Consider the following 21,985-nt stretch of genomic DNA (forward strand, 5'->3'; position numbering starts at 1 on the left):
GTTCTTGCCCCTTAAAATAATGCAGATACGTTTATTCTTCCATGGGCTGAGAGAATTTTCATCCTGAGTTACTTCTGGAATAAATACCCAGGGTGACTGTTCAGATTGTGACAGCAGACCCAAGTGACCTGTGCTGTCTTTGCTCTCATGACATGGTGGTCACCACCGGGCAGGCAGGGCCCTTGGTCGCTGGGGACGCCTGGGCAGTGGTGGGCTGAGTGCCAGATGCCGCCCACATTCCAGTAGGGCCAGGATGTGGGAGATGTGGTGGGGGCCACGGAGGAGGGCCGCATCCTGGTGGGTGGGCAGTGGTGTCCACACCGATGCCCAGGGGAGGGTCATCTCCCTGTCGCGTGGCGAGAGGCCGGCAGGCACCCATGCTGAAGGCCAGTGCCCGCCTCGCGCTCAGGCCGCCACCTGCCTGTTGGAGGACGTGGGTATAACAGGGCAGGCAGCCTGCGGCCCTCGCCGGGATCCCATCATCGGGCCATCGCAGGCGCACTGAGTCTTGGGGTCATTCTCTATAAAAACACCGCCATTCAGTCCAAGAACATGTTTCAAGTCAGGAAATTTCCAACTCTCAGTTTTATTCAGTGTGTTTCGAAAAAGCAGGGGAGAGGGGGCTCCTGACCGTGTGTGTGTGTGTGTGAGTGTGTGTGTGTGAGTGTGTGTGTGTGTGTGTGTGTGTGTGTGTGTGTGTGTGTGAGTGAGTGTGTGTGTATGAGTGAGTGTGTGTGTGTGTGTGAGTGTGTGTGTGTGAGTGTGTGTGTGTGTGTGTGTGTGTGTGTGTGTGTGTGTCTGCCTGGCATGCTGTCCCCCAGCACCTGCCCACATACAGCACGCTGCCGTGACGAGGACGCCCCAAACCGGGAGCCTGGAAGCGGGGGGCCTCTTCCTATCCAGAGGGGGGCTTCCAGTTGTTGCAAGCACCCTCCTGCATGGGCAGCTGACACTGGGAAAGTGGAGGTGGGACCCTAAGCAGACGTGTGTGTCCTGACCCTGGGGCCACGCCACGTGGAGGCGGGGTTGTGGTGAAGCTTCTAGCAGCCTAGAGGCCCTGCCCGCACCTGAGGCTGACTCCGGGCAGTAAGTGTTGTCTGAAGCCACGTGGTTTGTGATCATGTCTTACCATGGCTGGGTGGGGGAGGAGGGTGATGCAGGAAGAAGCCCCTCCTCATTGGAGACTGTGCTTTCCGTCAACGTGGAAAGGGCTATAAACTTACTGGCTAGGCTCCTCTTAGAAACAGTGTCTGTGGACTCAACTTTGACTTGCTATTTTCTTTTTATAATAAAAAATTTTAACTATTAAAAGGTGTGTCTCTGACAGGGAGGCCCCAAGGATGTCCTGCAGGAGATGACTCAGCCCTGGGCGGCTCTACCTGGGGGGGTGGGATCCACCCCCATCGCCGCCTCCCCCACCAGCCTGGCCTCGACCTTGCAGAGCCCCTCCTTGTCCCTCCAGGCTCTGGACCCCCGCTGTCCTCACCCACCTCTCTTTTCAGCCCCAGGGCCACACCCCCTTCGGGCTACTTTGGTGTGGCAAAGTGCTTGGTCCTCACACTTTGGCTGGATGGGCTGCTCCTGACCCCAGCAAGCAGCGTGGTGCGTGTCCACCGTCTCTGCTGGGGCGGGACCGGTTCCCAGGGCCCAGGCCGCGCCCGCAGGAACCCTAACACCCCCCACGCAGACGCACACCCGTCCAGAATACTGTCCGGCACTAAATGGCTCTTTAGAGCCCCCTTGATACGATCTCTCAGTTGTAATCAAAGTTTTCACCCAAAATGCCTTGAAACATTTTTAATAGACTTGATCAAGCGGATGTTGTGGGGTCTGTGGCGGGCCCTGCCCAGACACCGCCGCGAGCACACAGGGCAGGACTCTAAGGCACGTGGGTTGTGATTAGGGTCACACAAAGCTTGACTAGATGACATTCAGAAAATTAGCATTCACAATTTTCACCACTCATAACAAAATACATTGCAATTGCAGGTTCAATGAAATTTCTCCATTAAATCTCTCTTAACGACAGAGATCAATGTACACAGTATGTGAGCACTGTAACAAAATTATTTTCAAGAAAATACAGACGTGAGAAAGAGTGACTCCTAAATTTGTGTCCTTGATGGTCTACCACAAAGTAGGCCAAAGTTCAGTATTAAATAAATAAGAAATCTTTCCTAATAAAAAATTTTACACGTTGTCCTAAGGAAATACATTCATAAGACTGTTTACATTCTGCTTTACAATGACAAGAAGAACAGCTAGGATTCTCATTTAGGAAATGTATCCACAGTACTAGGGTTTATAACACTGTGTCACAGACCAAACACAGTCTCTCAGGCTGAAACGTCCCGCCTGGAACCTTCGCTCCAGGATGCTGTGCTCAGCCTGTTCCAGTCAACGCACAGAGAGCCTGCGGCCCACCCCAGAAAACGCCGGCTGCAGAGCTGGCCCAGGAGAGGTTGGCCACCTGGAGGTTTAGCGTCTGCGGCGGCAAGTGGCCACCCAGAGCTGCTCTCCCAGGCCCAGCCGCTGCTCCTGCGGCCAGGAATCGGACCCGGGTCCAGCGGTCTGGGGAAGTTGTTAAGGCAGCTGGAGATGCCGGGCTGGCTGGGCTGTGCAGTCTGGATCGGCCAGCCTGCTCTGGACGAGCCGCCTCTGCAGGGAGTGGACGGAGCGTGTGCCTTCCGCCAGGTCTGTGGGCCAGATGATGGATGGATGGCTTCTGTGCTCACAGAGTGGGTCAAAATGGCTGCAAGCGTGGGGACAAGCACTGCAAACCGCGTGTCCCTCTTGACCCGGTGAGGGTCGAGTGAGCAGCTTGGGTGGTTAGGAGATCTGCACATCAGCCTCCCGACCAACTCTGGGTGAAGCAGGGTCGCAGCCACCTTCCCTGCTGCTTCCCTCAACAGCGCAGTGCAGACTTTCCACCTGGGACTACGGGGACACTGCAGACTGCTCCTGGTCCTCGCAGTGAGGGCTGGACACGGCACGACGTGGCCACAGCACAGAGGACGGTTCCCTGAGCCGGGCCGAGCTTTAGGGAAGCTTCCAGGAGCCCACGGTCCCTCTGCTCCTTTACTGCTTCGCAAACCCCTGTCTGAGGATCGGGTGAGGGCAGACGAGGGCCCCTGCCCCACCCCCCAGAGGACTGAGGGCTCGTCCAAGGCCACATCCCTGAGACCCTGAGGTGGGGGTGGCGGATGCAAGCCCCCTTGGCCCCCCTGCTGTGGTGCGGAGGCCTGAGCAAACCACCTGGCCCCGGCCTGTCCAAGGACCAGCTGTGATTCTAAACAAGACTGTATGCTGGGGCCGTGTGGGCACGCAGCCTCTAACCCGGCCTGGGCCATCCGCCAGCATCAGGTGAGTCAGCTCAGGCCAGAGACCAGGTGTTCAGGGACCTTTGGCTCCTGGTGCCCAGAGGCCACTGTACTGAGACCAGGGTGTGTGCAGGGTGAGCGCTGGGCTCGGGGAACCTGAACACGAAAAGCACAAGCAAGTGAAGGATGTTTCTGCGGCTCTGCCCACAGCCCCTGCGGTTCAAAGACCTGGGGAGTGGCCACAAAGATACCCCACACCCCACCCTGGAGTTGGCGCTGCCCCTCATTCTCCGGGGGAGAAGCCTGCGGGCTTTGGGAGAGGCCAGCCTGGCCTGGAGTCTTGGGTGGGTGTCACAGTGAGCAAACCTCATCTGGTCTGGGGCCCAGTTTCCCAGCAGCGCAGAAGAGGACGGCCACCAGTGGCAAGAACTCAGGCACAGACTGTCCCTGAGACAGGGGTGACCATGGAAGCCGTAACACAAGTGCTGGCTCAGTTCAAACCCCGGACAGGGGACAGAGCGCCCACAATGGAGTCTCCCTGCTCGGCCCCTGCCCGGGCCCCCCAGAAGGTGGAGGAGGCTCGCAGCCCACTTTCCGGCCCGCGGCGGCCTCCCTGCAGGAACCCCCGGGAATGCGGAGGCGCAGGCCTCGCAGCACAACCGGTCCCCGGAGCGTCCAGCTCCTGCCCACCCCAGCACCTCACTGGACCGGTGAGTGTCCAGGGTTGCTCCTTGGGAGTGAGGCCATGGAGGGCACGAGCCCAGGGGAACGCGCAGCAGATCCCGGGACGGGCGGCTGCGGCGGGGGTGGAGACCAGGCGGGGTTCGGGGGGCGGCGGTGCGGCCGGGCAGTGCGTGGGGGCCCCGGGAGGCGAGGTTGTGGGGTCGAGGTCGCCCCCCGGGGCGAGGCAATGGGTGCCGTTCACCGGAAACTGGGCGGGGGGGGTGCAGAGACCCCGCGGGGCGCGGCCGGGGGGAGCGTGGAGACCCCGAGGGGGCGCGGCCGGGGGGGGAGGTGGAGACCCCCGAGGGGCGCGGCCGGGGGGGGCGTGGAGACCCCGAGGGGCGCGGCCGGGAGGGGGCGTGGACCCCGAGGGGGCGCGGCCCGGGGGGGGTGGAAACCCCGAGGGGCGCGGCCGGGGGGGGGTGGAGACCCCGAGGGGCGCGGCCGTGGGGGGCGTGGAGACCCCGAGGGGCGCGGCCGTGGGGGCGTGGAGACCCCGAGGGGGCGCGGCCGGGGGTGGGGAGGTGGAGACCCGGAGGGGCGCGGCCGGGGGGGGGTGGAGACCCCGAGGGGGCGCGGCCCGGGGGGGGTGGAGACCCCGAGGGGCGCGGCCGGGGGGGGGGTGGAGACCCCGAGGGGGCGCGGCCGGGGGGGGAGGTGGAGACCCCCGAGGGGGCGCGGCCGATGGTGACACCCCCGAGGGCGAGGTCCTTCGTGCAGACGCCAGGCGGGCGGCCGTCACAGCGGCGTCTCCTCCTGCTCCAGCGCGTGCGGCGGCGCGTGGCACGACGGCGGCAGCGACGCGAGCTTGAGCAACGCGGGGCGGCGGCGCGCGCGGGGCCGCTGGAACGAGCGCCGGCTGTGCACGCGGCGCGCCGCCGCCGACCGCGTGTGCGCGGCCGGCAGCCCGCGGCGCTCGGGCCCCGCCCCCGGGGCAGGCCCCGCCCCCGGATCGGCGTCGGGCGGGGCCGTGGGCGTGGCGCTTCGGGCGGCAGGCGGGGCCTTCGCGGGGCTGGGCGGGGCCGGGCTGGGGGCGCGCACGCGCGGGGCCTTCTCGGCGGCGGGCGGGGCCTCGCGCGGCGACGAGCGGCCGGTCAGCGGCGCGTCCGAGCCGGTGTCACCTGCGGGAGAAGCCGGCGTGAGCGCGGGGCAGGGCGGCGCCCCCCGCCCGCGGGACCGGGGACCACGCCCCAGGCCCGCGGAGGGTGCGAGGCCCGGAGGCGAAGCCGCGGAAGAAGCCAGGCGCAGAGGCGCCGGCCCGGGCCGTGTGCGGGCCTCTCCTGGACCCACGCGTGTCGTGCGCTCCCGGGGCCGCGGGCCTTGAGGGAGGAAAGCGCCCCCTCCCTGTGCGCAGGCCCCTCGGGGCACACATCCTCCTGACCGACCGCCTTGCAGCCCGTCCTGCGGCAGCAGCGGCCCCCACCCGCCTCGGCGGAGAAGCAGGAAGTGAGACGGGCCTTAGGGAGCGCCCGCTGGAAGAGAGGCTGTGGGGGAGAGGCTGGAAGAGAGGCTGTGGGGGAGAGGCTGGGGGAGAGGCTGAGAGAAGCTGTAGAGGAGAGGCTGGGAGAGAGGCTGAGGGGGAGAGGCTGTGGGGGAGAGGCTGGGAGAGGCTGTGGGGCAGAGGCTGGGAGAGAGGCTGGGGGAGAGGCTGAGAGAGTCTGGGGGAGAGGCTGAGAGAGGCTGAGGGAGAGGCTGTGGGGGAGAGGCTGGGAGAGAAGCTGTGGGGGAGAGGCTGGGGGAGAGGCTGGGAGAGAAGCTGTGGGGGAGAGGCTGGGAGAGAGGCTGAGAGAAGCTGTAGAGGAGAGGCTGGGAGAGAGGCTGAGGGGGAGAGGCTGTGGGGGAGAGGCTGGGAGAGAGGCTGTAGAGGAGAGGCTGGGAGAGAGGCTGAGGGAGAGGCTGTGGGGGAGAGGCTGAGAGAGGCTGTGGAGGAGAGGCTGTGGGGGAGAGGCCTGGGGAGAGGCTGAGAGAGGCTGGGGGAGAGGCTGAAAGAGAGGCTGTGGGGGAGAGGCTGGGAGAGAGGCTGTGGGGGAGAGGCTGGGAGAGAGGCTGAGGGGGAGAAGCTGTGGGGGAGAGGCTGGGAGAGAGGCGAGGAGAGGCTGGGAGAGAGGCTGAGGGAGAGGCTGGGAGAGAGGCTGTGGGGGAGAGGCTGGGAGAGAGGCTGAGGGAGAGGCTGGGAGAGAGGCTGTGGGGGAGAGGCTGGGAGAGAGGCCTGGGGAGAGGCTGAGAGAGGCTGTAGAGGAGATGCTGGAAGAGCGGCTGTGGGGGAGAGGCTGAGAGAAGCTGTGGGGCAGAGGCTGGGAGAGAGGCTGGGGGAGAGGCTGAGAGAGTCTGGGGGAGAGGCTGAGAGAGGCTGAGGGAGAGGCTGTGGGGGAGAGGCTGGGAGAGAAGCTGTGGGGGAGAAGCTGGGGGAGAGGCTGGGAGAGAAGCTGTGGGGGAGAGGCTGGGAGAGAGGCTGGGGGAGAGGCTGGAGAGGCTGTAGAGGAGAGGCTGGGGGAGAGGCTGAGAGAGAGGCTGTGGGGGAGAGGCTGGGAGAGAAGCTGTAGAGGAGAGGCTGGGAGAGAGGCTGAGGGAGAGGCTGTGGGGGAGAGGCTGAGAGAGGCTGTGGAGGAGAGGCTGTGGGGGAGAGGCCTGGGGAGAGGCTGAGAGAGGCTGGGGGAGAGGCTGAAAGAGAGGCTGTGGGGGAGAGGCTGGGAGAGAGGCTGAGGGGGAGAAGCTGTGGGGGAGAGGCTGGGAGAGAGGCGAGGAGAGGCTGGGAGAGAGGCTGAGGGAGAGGCTGGGAGAGAGGCTGTGGGGGAGAGGCTGGGAGAGAGGCCTGGGGAGAGGCTGAGAGAGGCTGTAGAGGAGATGCTGGAAGAGCGGCTGTGGGGGAGAGGCTGAGAGAAGCTGTGGGGCAGAGGCTGGGAGAGAGGCTGGGGGAGAGGCTGAGAGAGTCTGGGGTAGAGGCTGAGAGAGGCTGAGGGAGAGGCTGTGGGGGAGAGGCTGGGAGAGAAGCTGTGGGGGAGAAGCTGGGGGAGAGGCTGGGAGAGAAGCTGTGGGGGAGAGGCTGGGAGAGAGGCTGGGGGAGAGGCTGGAGAGGCTGTGGGGGACAGGCTGTGAGGGAGAGGCTGGGGGAGAGGCTGAGAGGCTGTAGAGGAGAGGCTGGGGGAGAGGCTGAGAGAGAGGCTGTGGGGGAGAGGCTGGGAGAGAAGCTGTGGGGGAGAGGCTCTGGGGAGAGGCTGAGAGAGAGGCTGTAGAGGAGAGGCTGGGAGAGAGGCTGAGAGAAGCTGTAGAGGAGAGGCTGGGAGAGAGGCTGAGGGGGAGAGGCTGTGGGGGAGAGGCTGGGAGAGAGGCTGTAGAGGAGAGGCTGGGAGAGAGGCTGAGGGAGAGGCTGTGGGGGAGAGGCTGAGAGAGGCTGTGGAGGAGAGGCTGGGGGAGAGGCTGGGAGAGAGGCTGTGGGGGAGAGGCCTGGGGAGAGGCTGAGAGAGGCTGGAAGAGAGGCTGTGGGGGAGAGGCTGGGAGAGAGGCTGAGGGGGAGAGGCTGGGAGAGAGGCTGAGAGAGGCTGTAGAGGAGAGGCTGGGGGAGAGGCTGGGAGAGAGGCTGTGGGGGAGAGGCTGTGGGGGAGAGGCTGGGAGAGAGGCCTGGGGAGAGGCTGAGAGAGGCTGTAGAGGAGATGCTGGAAGAGCGGCTGTGGGGGAGAGGCTGTGGGGGAGAGGCTGAGAGAGGCTGTGGGGCAGAGGCTGGGAGAGAGGCTGGGGGAGAGGCTGAGAGAGTCTGGGGGAGAGGCTGTGGGGGAGAGGCTGGGAGAGAAGCTGTGGGGGAGAGGCTGGGAGAGAGGCTGGGGGAGAGGCTGGAGAGAGGCTGTGGGGGAGAGGCTGGGAGAGAAGCTGTGGGGGAGAGGCTGGGAGAGAGGCTGGGGGAGAGGCTGGAGAGAGGCTGTGGGGCAGAGGCTGGGAGAGAGGCTGGGGGAGAGGCTGAGAGAGTCTGGGGGAGAGGCTGTGGGGGAGAGGCTGGGAGAGAAGCTGTGAGGGAGAGGCTGGGGGAGAGGCTGAGAGAGAGGCTGTAGAGGAGAGGCTGGGAGAGAGGCTGTGGGGGAGAAGCTGGGGGAGAGGCTGGAAGAGAGGCTGTTGGGGAGAATCTGTGGGAGAGAGGCTGTGAGAGAGGCGCGAGGCAGCGAGGTGGCTCTGGAGAGCTTGCGGCAGCGTGGGTCCAGGCACGAGGAGGCGGCGCTGCAGGGAGCGGAGGAGAGAGCGGGGTTAGGCGGGCCGTTACATGTGCGTGGACTCGGGCGGGCTGTGGGGCTGCTCCTCGGGGCCGTCGGCCAACAGGAAGGAGTCCACGGACTTGCTGCTGAGGCGGAAGGGCGCCAGGCGGTGGAAGTTGCCGGGCGACTGAGGGATCTGCACGCGGGCCCTCTGGGAGGGCACCACCGTCTCCCCGGGGAACAGCCAGGGTGGCACCCCGGAGAGGATGCCTGGGTCCTCGTCCGGGGAAAACGCGGGGTTGTCAATTCCTAGGAGAAAGGGCAGCGGCTCATCAGCTTCCCGCCTGCACCCGGAAGGGCAGAGAGGGAGGGAGCTTCCCTGGGGTCAGCCGCCAGCTCGTCCTGCAGCCACAACCTGGAAGGTCACCTGGAAGTTCAGGATCACATGCCTTTGGCGTTTCAGGCCCTGCATGGCTCTCGCTCTCCCTTCTTTCAGAGCTGAGGCTGCGCCCTGCTGCCCGCAATCAAGCAGCTACGCAGACCCAGCGCTCGACTGCCCCGTCCTCCCGCCAGTGATCACTCTTGGGTGGCAGAGGGCCGTCCCCCTCACCTGAGGGGGAGTCTGTCGCTGTGTCCCGTGTGACGTTCGCCAGGAACTCAATCCCCCCACTCATCTCCTCGGCATCATAGTTGGGGGCTTCCTCGGGGTCTGAAAGTTCCAGATCTGGTGGCAGGGAAGGGGCAGTGTGAGGGGAACAGGCCGGAGGTGCAGGTGAGCTCGTCCAGCGCCCTGGACCAATGCCCTGGACCTGCTCGCCATGCCCCAGAGGGTTGTCGTTGCACCATTCCCACCCAGCAGCCTCTGGGCAGCTCAGTGGACAGTGGGGCCCCCATGGCTGCACCCAGACGGGGCTGGGCAAAGAGAACCACACCGGGGATTCCCACCGCATCCCCTCCCTGGTCACACGTGGTCTTTTTGAGGAGGGTGCAAAGCTGGAGAAGGGGGGCTGGGACCATGGCCACAGGGGAAGGGGATGCAGAGCCCAGCTCGAGGGCACTGCCTACCGGAGTGGCTGCAGCGGGAGAAGGGTAGCGGCCTGTGCAGGAGGGTCCTGTGTGCCCAGGGGAAGGGCCTCCCGGGAAGGACAGCCCTCTGCACCTGCCTGCCCCTCATGCGTCCCTGAGTTCCTGCCGCAGCCCAGCCGTACCTTTCTCTTTAATGGTGAAATCGTGCAGGGGGCTGACCATCGGCAGTTTCCCGTTGGGAATGCTGCTGTTTCTCTGAGAAACAGAAGGAAACTGCTCACAGCTCGGGGTCGTGCCCCATCCGCCTGTCCACCCCCTGGGAGACGCCGGCCCTGCCGCCAGGGCACCGAGCGTGGCCCCTCACCCGCTTCTGGGCGCGCTCTCTCTTGAGCAGCTTGGCAGCCTTCTTGTGTGGGTTGACCCCCAGCTTGGCGGACTTGAAGGACTCCAGGCGTTTCCGCATGGTGCGGTGGAAGATCTCCTTGTCCTGCTTCTCGTCCTCGTCCACAGTTAGCTCGTGTCGACTGTAGAGGTGTTTGTACTGGGGGGGCAGGGGCGGCAGGACGGTCATCGCTGGTGGTGTCCGCAGGGCCAGGGCTGCGCCCGGACGTCAGCCTGGGGACCGAGCCCCGACCCTCCCCTGCCCCCTCCCGGCCGGCTCTAAGGACCCGCCTTGTCCCGCACGGGGTGAGGGGGCGGGGCGAGGGCTCTGGCCGGAGGGTCGGGCGGCCCACCTGCTGCCGGGGCTTGTACAGGTACTGCTGCAGCGTGTGGTGCGTGACCATGTCCTCCGTGTCACGGATGCTCTGGCGCCTCTGCTCCAGGGACTGCATGTCCAGGCGCACGGCGCTGACGTTCTCCCTCCTGCGCGGGGCCTCAGTGAGCGGGCAGAACCACGTGCCCTCCCGCCTGCACCCCTGGGGCCTGGCCATCATCCCCACGAGGCCTTCTCAGCCTCCTATTTAAGGACGACCCCAGCAGTGCATCTGCCCCTCCAAAGCCCAGGGTTCTCCCCAGCACGTGGGCCGCAAGCCCCCGCCAAGCAGCCGGGCCAGCAGAGGCCGGAGGCCTGAGATCCAGGACTAGCGCCCCTGTCTTTCGTGGTGGGGGGAGGGGGGCACTCCGATGAGGCCTCGGGCGTTAAATCTGCCACCTGACCCTGCCCGGCTGCCTCTGCATCAGCACACACACCAGCCTGCCACTGCCACTCCGGGTGGGTCTGGTGTGGCGGCTCTGAGCCGGTTCTCACACCCCCTGCCCTTCGTGTCGGGAGCCCCAAGGTGCCCACTGGCTGGTGCTGCGGTGTAGTCGGTGGGGGGGCCGGGAGAGCTTGGCCCGTGACAGCCCTGGGGAACGTACAGCAGGTAGGAGACGGAGGCCTCCACGGTCGAGGGGCGCGGGGTGCTGAAGTCTACATTGACCATGTTGTCCGTGCTCGGGGAGCGGATGAAGGCCAGGGACCCACGGCGCTCTCCCTGCAGGAGGAGGCAGCCTCGTCAACGGAGCCCCCGCCGTGGGGAGCCGTGCGCTGACCCCGAGGTGCCTTGCAGCCATGGGAGCCAAGACCCGGAGGCCATGGTGGAGGCTGTGCTGGAGCTGGACGGCTCACAGACGGTGGTTGTGAAGGACACGGCATCTCGGTGGCACCTTGGGGAGTGTCAGGAAGACCCTGTGAATCCCCACAGGGGATTCGCAGTGTCCGCACTGAGGCTCCAAACCAGCTACCCTCGTTTCCCCCAGGAGGGAACCCCAGGCCTCCAGAATCAGATGAAAACCACACAGAGCAGAGCCCCGCGGGAACAAAGTTGCACTGCCGAGTGGGATGCGGGGCTGTGTGCCAGGGCTGGCCCTGGGGGAGGAGGTGAAGCTGGGAAGGGCGGCCGGGGGGCGGGAGGGCTGCCAACCTGCGATGGTGGGGCTGATGCTGAGGGCAGCCCTGCTGAGGTGGACATGCCACCCCCTCTCTGGCCTGAGCGGGGAGGAGCCCACAGGCCCGGGTCACAGGCACCGATGTGGTGGCAGAGGGCGGAGGGGAGGCTGGCGCCCTGCTGGGAGCCTGTGTTACCGCATGTGGACCGGAGGCCATAGAGGATCCCCAGGAGAGGATGCAGCCAGCAGAGGGGGACCCTGCCAGAACACCCCCCGCCTTCCCACCCCCGTTCGGGCTGCAAGGCCGCGATTCGTGTAGTGAACGTTCTCAGCCGGGGTCGGAGGTGCAGGCGACAGTCCTTCCGGTAGCTTCCACCCCACGGCCTGGCCCCAGCTGGAGCCTGGAGCTTGTGCACGCTGGGGTGCGGGATCTCAGCCCCAGTGGCGCCGCAGCGTCGGGGCTGTGACGCGGGGGTGCCTGAGGGCCCACCAGCTCAGGTGGACTCGTGGGTGAGGAGGCATCAAGAAGCACGTGTGCCGCCCGCCAGCTGCACCCACCCCTACCCCGGGCTCGGGGTGCAGGGCCCTGAGGCCCCCTGTGCGGACGCCAGCGGCCGTCCACATCCGTGTCCGTCTCGCTTGAACCCCGACTCCAGCAAAGAGAGCAGACGAGATGTCTGGTACCTCAGCCACGTAGCTGATGGCGTCCTTCAGGTTGAGCTCGTGGAAAACATTCAGAATCCGATCGCGTGACTTTTGAGCTGACCTTCGCATGAGGATTTTGCTGAGGAATTTCCTATCAAAGTTGGACCACCTGGGGGCCAAAGCAACATCTGTCAGCCCTCGGCGGGGCCTGGGTGGGGCCCCCGGGACGGAGGACGCGTGGAGGCATTTGTGGGGAGCAGGGGTCCCCCTCCACCATCCAGACTGGGGATGGGCACGGTGTGTGGCCCCTGGGGCAGCCACACAGGCGAACTCTGAAATAAAAGAAGGGAGGCTCCAGGTTGCCCCGTCGGCCACCTCGCGGTCCCGTGCGTTGCTGCTGCCTTCCTATCTGATGGCAGGGGTCATGAGTGTGTGCGTACACGTGGGATCACACCTTCTGCTCTGATGCGATGTGGCAAACAGGGTTCCTGTCCCTGCCCAACCCTCTGGGAAGATGGGTGGAGGACAGGGTGGGCTGGCAGGGGGGGGGCCCAGGGCGCTGGCTGCGGTGACGGGGGCAAGCCGGGCGAAGCCCTCTGAGCTCGCGCGCTTCGAGAACTAGCCTGCCCAGGAGGCTTTAAATCCAACACAAATAGAACATTCGGGTTATTTGGGCCAGAAGAGGAGGTGGCTGGGCCAGACTTGAGTAGGCACAGCAGACGTGGGGGGACAGGGATGCCCAGGGGGAGGAGGGTTCCAAGAGGAGGAAGGGATTTAAAGGGTGGAAAAGGGGTCCCAGGAGGAGAAGGAGAGGGATTCTATGGAGGAGGAGGGGGCTCCGGGGGGTGGAGGGGGCCCAGACAAGTTGGCAAGTGGCTCCTGGCTCCTCCGAGGGCAGTATCCTTAGGTCACTAGGGCTTTGTGGGGTTAGGGTTATGGTGATGCCAGAGACTCCGCCTACAGCCTGTGGGTCCTACAGTCACTGGTTAAAGGAGGAGGGAGACTAGCAGCCGGGACGAACGTGCCTCTGAATTTTCCTTTTTCAGCTCAGTCCGGGGCCGCTCCGGCCACTTACTTATCTCTGAGATAATTGTGTCCAATTTGCCCTGATATGTCCTCGATGGCCGAGAGGATGTGGTCAAAAGCCTTTGGGAGGGAAGGCGAGCGGGTCAGCATCGCTTGCACAGCCCCGTCCCGCCCCCTTCCCGTCCCTGTCCTCCCCCCACCCCCCTCTCTCCCCTCTCCCCCTACCCGGCCATGTAGCTTCTCATTGAGCTTGGGGTCTCGCTGTTCACTTCTCTTCACCTTCAGCCACTGCACCAGGGGCTTGATGGTCAGGCCCTGGAAGATGGGGCACCTTCACGCTGAGGCTGGGGCAGGCCCCGCCGTGGCCCACGGAGCCGGAGCCCACCGACACCCACGTGGGGAGGAAGGGGCCGCCCCTGAGCCAGGCCCCAGGTGGCGTGTGACCACCTGCTGACGGGAAGGAGCCCCTGCCGCCTGCGGGTCACTGGACGCCCCGGGAGGCCCCCGGCTGGACCCTTAGATTAGCCAAAAGCAAGGCGGGGCGGGCCCTTCCTGGGCGTGTCTGGTCAGTGAAACACTGACTGGGACTTGGTTAACCGGCAACGGCCAAGGAAGGACGTTTCTAGGCCACGCTGTGCTGCGTCCCCTGCGGGGCCGCGTGAAGACCTACAAAGCTGCTCCTAGTTACTAAAACGGTCAAACCCAATTAGGCCTGGAGCCTGAGGGCGGGCGCCGCCCAGCACGGGAAGGGGGGCACCTGGAAGATGACGGTGAAGAAGATGACGATGATGGTGGTGCTGACAAAGAGGCTCTTCTCCTTGACCTTGTCCTCGTCCAGCAGGACCACCAGGGCGTACGCCACGGCCCCGCGGAGGCCGCCGTAGGACATGACCACCTGGTCTATGATCTCCAGCTGCACCATGCGGTACCGGTTCAGAATCCAGGTCTGCAGGATGACCCCTGCGGGGCCCGGTGCGCACTCAGCACCTCTGGGAGGGGGCCGCGGCCCCTCCCCACCGCTGCCGAGGCGCTCCCTGCAGCTGCCGCGCCCGAGGGGGCACAGCGGAAAACCCCTCCTCCCACAGCTGCAGCAACCGGGACCCCCCCCCGCAGCCCCTCCCCCCAGGCCCCTCTGTCCACTTCGGAACCAGGTCTGTGCCCTCTCCGGGCCACCAGCCAACCTCCGCACACCCCGCGGCTTTGCTCCCAGCCGCTCTGGAAATTCTCAGGTCTCCTGCGACCACAGGTGTGACTGTCCAGCCGCTCCAGGACCAGATGCCACCTGCCTGCAGGGCATCTGCTCCCTGGAGCCCTCAGTCCAGTGACTGCGGGCAGAGCGGGTGGGAGGGACCCGGACCGCCTCTCGCCTCCTCCCCTCCCTGGCCCTGGGTCAGCGCTATGCACCAGGGGCCAGGGGCCAGGGGCCAGGGCCGGGTGGGGGCAGTAGGGGCTCCTGCCTCTCACGCACCACGGTGACCAGTGCTGTCCCCGAGTGACCTCATCCAGAATGAGTCAGTGGGAAGCCATGTGGGTTCCCCTAGGTTCTAGAACCTTCCACTCTGACCTCCAGGTTGTCCTATTTCAGTCACGAGGCTACAAGGCTGTGAGAAGGCCTGTCCCTTCACTGAGGACGACCAGCGGCCAGGCCAGCCTGAGGCCCCCCAGGGTCTCTTGAACCTGCCATTCACTGGACTATGGTGCTGGGGGCAAATGCATGTCCCTGGTTCCACAGACTCCCCGCAGCCAATCCGCACTGCTGCCTGACTATGTCCCCTCATCCCCCATCCTCCCCACCATCCCCCATCCTCCCCATCCCCCATCATCCCCACACCATCCCCCACCCTCCCCTCATCCTCCCCATCCTCCCCATCCTCCCCACCATCCCCCATCCTCCCCATCCTCCCCCATCCTCTCCACCATCCCCCATCTTCCCTCCCTGCGACTGCCCCGCCCCCGCCCTCACCGACGGCGCGGTACACGGAGATAAAGAGCAGTGTCAGCAGCACGAAGGCTGTGTTCCACTTCCAGATGAGGGGGTCCACGGCCGAGATGCCCAGGAACATGAAGATGATGGTCTCGGCTCCACTGGCCAGCATCTTCATGGTGTAGCGCACCGTGGTGGCGGACTGCTCCGAGATGTTGGCCTTCACGTACTTCTGACAGCAGATGCCACAGAAGGTGATGCTGGGGGTGGGACGGCCCACTGTGAGGTCTCAGGCCGCAGCTCGGCACCCGCCGGACCCCGTAGGTCTCAGGGCCCATCTTCTGGCGGGCGGCGCCTCAGGGCCTCTGTGTCCTGGACGCACGTCCACCCCACAGCTCAGCCCTCCTCTCTGTGGACACAGGGCCCCTCCTAGGGGCTGGAGGCCTGGGCCCCGCACGGTGGGGGGGGGCTGCCTTCGTCCCTGTCCACACCCTGGGGGGCGGCAGCGCTGAGGCTCAGGGCACCTGGGAGGGGCTGCCTGTGGGCCCTTCCCTCCGCTCAGGGCAGGCGCTGCAGCCCTCGGACAGTTCTGTGAAAACGCCAACTCCTTATTTAAAAGACTAAATAGACCGAATTCTTTGCCCCCACAGCGAATTCCCACCCGGCGTGGAGAAGTGGGCCGGGCAGACGGAAGATGGGCCGCCCCCGCACCGGGCGGTCGGCCCGGTGCTTGGGGGCCGGGAGGGTGACGGGCCCGCAGCCCGCCCCCACCCCCAGGGCCCGGGACCCCGGAGGGTGTGGCCCACCAGAGAGGGAGGACTCACGCCAGGATGGCCGACAGCGACAGCATCTCGGACGTGAGGTAGGACAGGTAGGAGAGGACGAACACGAAGCCGGGCTCGATGATGCGCACGTGCTTGGTGAAGCGCGTCACCAGCGAGAGCAGGAAGGCGAAGACCACCCCCACCAGCGTGCCCCCCAGGCTCACCACGAAGAAGGACGCTGCAAGGACAGGCACGCCGCGCTGCCCTGAACGGCCCTTTGTGGCCGCCGTGTGGGCGAGCTGGCCGACGGCCTCCTGGACCGTTCCTCACGGAGGTCGCCCAGCTCCCCCCCCCCGGAGGTACCAGCGGCACAGCGAACAAGAGGCCGATTCTCTTGGAGGACAGAGGCCGGCCGGGTGTCGGCTCTGGCCGCCACAGGGACGCCCGGGGAAGGGACGGCCCTGCTTCCAAGGGAGGCCCGGCTGCCCCGCTGCAGACGCAGTGCGGAGACCAGCAGCCCTTGGGTGGCGTTTGGCGGCAAGGACCAGGCCCTGGGCCCCCGGGAGCCAGCTGTCACTGTCCCTGCCCAGAGGAACGCCCAGCACCCCGGGATACGGGATCCACGTCCTCCTCGTGGGTCTGATGGGGCAATGACCCCCGCCTCCCAGAGCGGCCGGGAGGAACACGCCGGGGAGGGAGGGGCTGTCGCCGAGAGTTTGCATCGGAAACGCCTTTTCCCACACAGGCTGGGGGTCCCAGCCCGGCACAGACGCCACCCTGAGGGGTCCGTGTTCTGGAGAAGAGACCGGCCCCGCCACTCCCCCGATGCCCGGCCCCGCCAGCCACACACCTATTCCTTTCACGCAGTCCACGCCAGTCACCTTGTCACCACCCAGTGTCACGAAAGATTCAAACACGTTGTACAGGACCTGGGGGACAGACGCAGACGGGACACCGTCAGCCCTTGGTCAGCGCGGACCCCTCCCGGTCTCAGGCCCCAGGCCTCACGGGACTTGAGCCGAGTGAGGAGCCTGCGGCAGCTGTCTGAAAGGAAACGGAAAGCCGCCGGGAGGAAAACCATCTCGGGCAGTCGTGTGGGGTCTGGGGGCAGGAAAACAGCCTGGAAGGAATGAGAGCCGTCGGAGAAAAGCCGGCCCTTCCCACCCGTGGTTAAGCACGGTGACCGTGAGGCCAGCGTGCTGTGAAAACCCTCCGTTTCACTTCCCAAGACAAACCCAGAGTTCCATGTTTGGCGACCTTGCTCTTGCGCTGCCCTCCGCCTGCGGGGTGGCACCCCGGCATCTTTTCCTGTTAACATGTAAACCTCATCCCGCCGGGACGTTGAGATGAGCGCGCAGCGCCCCATCCTAGGCCGCTGTGTTCTCCGAGCCTGCGCTCCTAAACGCGCTGGCTCCACGTCCCGGGCAGGGGCCCGAGGGGCGGCCCGGGGCGGGGGGGGGACTGCGGGCCCCTGGGAAGAAACCTGTCTCTGTGCGGCCGAGTCCGTGCTCTCCGGGGGGGAGGGGAAGGGCCCTCAAGGGGCGGGTTGCAAAGCCGAGTTTACAGAAGGAAACCCACGCCGTGTTTACTCCGGGGGACTGGGGGGGGGGGGGGGCACGAGGCCGCGCAGGTCAGCGGACCAGACCGCAGCCGCCCCGCTTCTTTAGGGGAACGGGGGTCACGGGGAAGGCGAGCCTCACGGAGGAGACAGGCAGAAGTTCACGCTTCTATGAGACACAAAAGCCAGGGGGCTTTTAGAGCCGAGAGGAGACGGCACACCCGCTGCGCCTGTGCGTCTGCGGGTGGAGGTGAGGGCGGGCAGGCGCCCGGACGGCCCGCCGCCGGCCGCGGGGGAGGGAGGCGGCTCTGGGCCGGCCCCGAGCCCAGGGCGCGATGTGGGCCAGGACGGCCGCCTCCCGCGTGCTGCCCTCCCCTCCGCTGCACCCCGCCGCGCGGCGGGCCCCCCCCGTGGCTGCCGTGAGACGGCGATTCGATGCCACAGTCGGTGGGGAGGGGAGGGGGCGGCCGCCTGGACCCAAAGCCAGGGACAGAGCTCGCGGGACTCCAGCAGCGAGGCCGCTCACTGCGGAGGCGCGGAGGCGCGACGCGGGGTCTGAGAAGCGCGGGGTCAGGAGGCCCCGGAGCAGGCCGCCGGCAGAGGCGCTGGGGCCGAGCCCCCCTGCCCCCCCAGCCCCGCGCTCACCACGGTGACGGCGTCGTTGAGCAGCGACTCCCCGAAGACGATGATGAACAGCCCCTCGTTGACGTGCACCTCCTCGAACACCGCCAGCACGGCCACGGGGTCCACGGCGGCGATCAGGCTGCCGAACAGGAGGAGGTCCAGCAGCCCGATGTTCAGGTCCCCTGCAGGGTGAGCGGGCCGTGCTGGGGGCCTGGCGCCGGCCTCCGGGGCAGGGGCGCCCGGGGGCTGGGGGGAGCCGCCTGCCCCCCTTCCTGCCGGCTCAGGCCGCCACCCGCCAGCCCTGCCAGGGAGGTCCCGGGGACCAGACGGTGGGCTCACGGCCGCCAGGCTGCACGTTCCAGGACCCCGTCTCCACCTCGGCCCCGCCCACCTGTGGGGCTGCTCGACGGCCCAGAGCTTCTGGGTGCTGGGCCGCTCTGCCCAGACGCCCCCCGGGATGCCCACTGCCCGGCCCACCTGTGGCCGGCCCGGGCCAGCTCTTCCCTGGAGGCGTGCCCCCGCCTTGGGCCTCAGCTCAGAGCCCGGGACCTGGCCTCTGGTCACCAGAGACCCATCGCTGTCCTGCAGGCCGTGGGAGGCGTCTCGTCGGGCCCGCGGGGTGGCCTGGCTGCGGGTGTGCCCTGGGCCCTGCCCTGCTCCGGGACCTTGGCTGACACATAGCCTTGACCAGCTGCGTGTCGAGGGCTGAGCACAGGCCCTAGACAGCCGTGACCCCTCCAGGAACAGGAGTCTCTGCTCCAAACCCGAAGACTTTCCCTTGGGCCCCGGGGCTGGAGGCGGCCCAGTGGCCTTAGATTGTCCCAGCCACCTAAAGGCCAATGAAAGCAGTCCAGCTGCGCCCACGTGGCCCCGAGGCTCAGGCGTCTGGGAGGCCTGGCCTGACGCGTGCGGCTCGTGCCAGCTCTGGTGGGCTTCCCGGGGCTGGGCTTGGGGGGTGGCGCCGGACGGCAGTGGGGGCTCGAGGAAGCGCGTGCTCCCCACCGGCTGAGGACAAAGTCCCCAGGTGACGCCTCCAGACCGGGGACCTTTGGCCCCTGTTTCTCCATGTGTCTTCGTCACTGCAATTTCAAGGTAGGTGTTGAGCCCCGTGGCGGGGGGTCAGGGCTGCCACGCTCTTCCTTTGATCAGAGGGCCTGTCCCTGGGTCTGGTGCAGCTGCTGGAAGTGTTTGCGGCAAAGCTGAGCACGCACTGGCGCCCGGGGTGCTGACATCCCCCTCTCAGCCCCGTGGCCTGTGATGCCGGGGGCGCAGCCTGCAGACCCCGGCGCGCGGGCCCCACCCGCTCCAGTTTCCCGGTGCATGAAGACCCACCCCCGGTGTGTGGGGTACACCTTGGAGGTACGCCAGGGCTGAGGTCAGGAACCAAAACGGCAGGACGTATTGGCCAGGGAAGGAGCGGCAGACGCGGATGCCACGGGGACAGAGGAGAAGCTGGCGTGGCTTCCCCCGCCAGCGTGAGCAGAAACGACACCCAAACCTTCTGCTCAGGTGCAGGTTTACCTGGGCTCCACGGTCGGGGGCTTGGAGGCCGGCCTCTGCCAGAAGGGCCTCCTCCCCTTTCCCTGGGGTCTCGGAGATGGGGGACCGAGGCTGGACCCCACCTCCCTGCCAAGGTGGAGGGACAGTAACCAGGTCGTTCCCGCCGCCCCGCCCCCAGCCGCCCCGGGCGGGGGGGGGGCCAGGCTTGATTCCCAAGGAGGACTCTCCCATCAGCCTGGGGGCGGGCGTGGGTGACAAGCCAGGAAGGTTAAGTGGCCCCTGGCGGCACCGCTCGATGACCCTGCCCTCGCCCCCTTTACGTCTGCGTCCTGAGCTTTCATAAAGGAGGCTGCCCGGAGTCCTCCCTGAGGACCCCCCAGGACCCTCTGGGGGCCCCAGTGGGGGCGCCCCCACTCACCCATCAGGCCGCTGAGGAAGACGCCGTAGAGCGACAGGCCGGTGGTGGCCGCGTTCCACACGGTGCCGACCACGGCGTAGAGCAGGATGGTGCCCAGGTTGCCGAAGAAGAGCCGGTTGGGCATGAAGTACCCGGCGTCCAGCACGATGGGCGGCAGCAGGTAGAAGAAGAAGACCGTGGGCGTGAGCGAGAAGGAGGCGATGTGGTCGGCCGCCAGGACCACGCCGCCCAGCAGCAGGCCCAGCACAATGAGCAGCGCGCTTTCGGGGACCACGCTGGTGACCCTGTGGGACAGGTGGAAGCCTGCGGGGGAGCGGAGGGTCAGGGGGCCGGCCTGGCGCCGCAGGACAGGCCCGCGCGCAGGAAGCGAGGCCTCACGTCAGGCCCGCGGCCGCGCGCCTCGGGCCCCCGGGCGTGCGGCCGGGAGGCCCTGCCGGTCCGGCCGGCCCCGAGGGCCCCCCGGGGGTCTCCGTGCCAACTGCTCGGAGAATGACGCCCGTGGTGGTCGGGCCGGGGGGCTGCAGGCTGGCCTGCGGACGGAGGCCCAGGCGAGGGGGGCAGGGTGCGGGCGCCCCAGGCCCCCAGACTCCCTACAGCCTCTTCCCCCGTGTTGCACCTGGTGACCGGGGCCCTCGTCCTGCTTGAAGCCCGGCTGCGTTTTCATCTTGCCTGGAGGACCCCACGCGGGCCGTCCCCTCTGCCTGGCTCTCCTGGGGTCGGAGCCCCGGACGAGAGCCTCGTAAGGCCAGGTCCCCGGGGCTCCCCGGCAGCAGCCCGTCCCGCTGCCACATGCGTGCTCTAGGGGGACGGCAGGGCCCCAGAGGTCTCCCCAGGGAGGCCCAGGCCCCTCGGCCCCCTCGCCTGTCAACCCTGCCCGGACCTCAAGGGAGGGGTGCGCTCAGACGACTGGGGCTGCTTCTCCTTTGTTCTATTTTAAGACTCAGGGAAAAAAGTGGTAAGAGTCCTGTGTGAAGTCTGATTTCAAAATAGTTGGGATGTTGACAGAAGAGGCGGACTCTTCAGCCTTAGCCGCGTTTGAGATAGTTCTCTTTTCACGCGCGCAAGTCCTGTTTGTTGAGAGGTCTTCTGTTGTGTTCTAAGCAGAGCTCTCTCCTGAGATGCGCGGACCCTGCAGCAGTGGGGGTGGGGAGGCCGGCGGGCAAGGCTGACCCGTCCAGCCGTCTCGGGAGGACTTCGCGGGCTGGGTCCCGTGGGTTCTGATCCAGGAGCCCTGCGCCCTGTCCCTGGCCTGTGTCCTCGCTGGTACCCAGGGGACATCTGGGGGGTTAGATGCTGGCTCTCGAGGGGGCTCCCCGAGGAAGGTGGGTCCGTGCCATTGCTCCTCGCCGCCCGCCCAGGACAGTCCTCCCCGAGCCTGGTTGAGACGCAGCATGGTGGGCGCGGGCCCCGCTCTGTGGCCTGGAGAGGGTCAGGTTCCGGCCGGTGGAGGCAGGATGGGCGCTGCTGCCAGGGCCTGCGGACTCGCGGGCGCCCAGGACCAGCTGCATGGCTTGATTTCGGATCCAGCTTCCGCTTCTTCCTCTGAAAGTTCTCACACGTGTCAGGTGTGGGGAGCAGTGGCTCCCAGGAAGCCATCAGAGGGGGTCCCACTTTCGTGGAGAAACTCAGAGGCCAGGAGGCAGATGCCTCAACGTTTCCACGTGACGCGGTTACGACACCACGGCAGGGCCCGTGGGTGACCCGGAGGGAGGCCCGGCTCCCCGCAAGCCCTCCGGCCCTGCCCTGCTCGTCGGCGGGGGCACCCGGGGTTCGGCCTCCCTGAGGTCTGCAGGCTCACACGTGTGCCCCTGGAGGGTCTCTGCGAGCCCAGCGTGGGAGGGGCCTGACGCGGGGAAGGAGGGCGGGCACCTGCGCCCCCGCCCGGCGAGGACACGGAGACACGAGTCTCTGCCCTCGACCGAACGCTCCCCCCACCCTGGGCCGTGGGACGGCCGGGGCCGCCCAAGACTTTGGGAGGAGACCCGGGAGGGTGTGGCCAAGTACACAGGGTGGCACAAGAACCCCTGCAGGTCTCAGGCCCCACCGCGGACCCCCTGGACATCAGCAGGCCCTGCGCCCAGGAGTCTGCACTGGGAAGGGAGGTGTGCTGTCACAGAGAGGCCTGGGCTCGCGCCCCTCCCCCAAGGCCCCCAGCGGCTCACTGACGTCCACAGACAGCGGTGCGTCCTCTCCTCTCCTCCCGACGGGCTCGGCGTGCGTCCAGGAGCTGAGTTAGAAACGCCGCCCAGAGCCAGAGCCGCAGGCGCGTCCCGAGGCCCCTCCTCGCTGGGCCCCCCGAGACCGTCCTTTCTCTGGGGTGCGGGCGGCGTCCGCCTGCCTCCCGAACTCCCAGCGGGCCACGAGCAAGCCGCCTGGAGGGCCACCGCCCCCGGAGCCCCCCGTTCAC

General features: G+C 66.8%; 1 protein-coding gene across 1 annotated transcript; it reads right to left on the minus strand.

The window, feature by feature from the left end:
• Positions 1-8,176: 8,176 nt before the first annotated feature.
• Positions 8,177-20,971, minus strand: SLC9A3 (solute carrier family 9 member A3). Its single transcript, XM_057708451.1, has 18 exons — positions 20,749-20,971; positions 20,195-20,376; positions 19,957-20,108; positions 19,579-19,862; positions 17,682-17,842; positions 16,329-16,407; positions 15,539-15,716; positions 14,754-14,974; positions 13,548-13,750; positions 13,016-13,105; positions 12,840-12,910; positions 11,804-11,933; positions 10,610-10,725; positions 9,985-10,114; positions 9,615-9,791; positions 9,433-9,505; positions 8,835-8,948; positions 8,177-8,533 (listed from the first exon to the last, which is right to left on the minus strand). The coding sequence occupies exons 1-18, from the start codon at positions 20,969-20,971 to the stop codon at positions 8,289-8,291; spliced, it is 2,829 nt and encodes a 942-aa protein (XP_057564434.1). The 3' UTR covers positions 8,177-8,288.
• Between the last annotated feature and the right edge of the window lie 1,014 nt (positions 20,972-21,985).

This window comes from Hippopotamus amphibius, chromosome 15 (genome assembly GCF_030028045.1).
Source record: "Hippopotamus amphibius kiboko isolate mHipAmp2 chromosome 15, mHipAmp2.hap2, whole genome shotgun sequence".
NCBI classification, from domain to species: domain Eukaryota; kingdom Metazoa; phylum Chordata; class Mammalia; order Artiodactyla; family Hippopotamidae; genus Hippopotamus; species Hippopotamus amphibius.

Coding starts and splice junctions, on each gene's coding strand:
- SLC9A3 (XM_057708451.1), bottom strand. CDS start 20,971: ATGCTGCGTCTCAACCAGGCTCGGGGAGGACTGTCCTGGGCGGGCGGC. Junction 15,717..16,328: donor GGACTGCGTGAAAGGAATAG/GTGTGTGGCTGG, acceptor CTGTCCTTGCAG/CGTCCTTCTTCGTGGTGAGC. Junction 13,751..14,753: donor CTCCGTGTACCGCGCCGTCG/GTGAGGGCGGGG, acceptor CGGGCCCCGCAG/GGGTCATCCTGCAGACCTGG.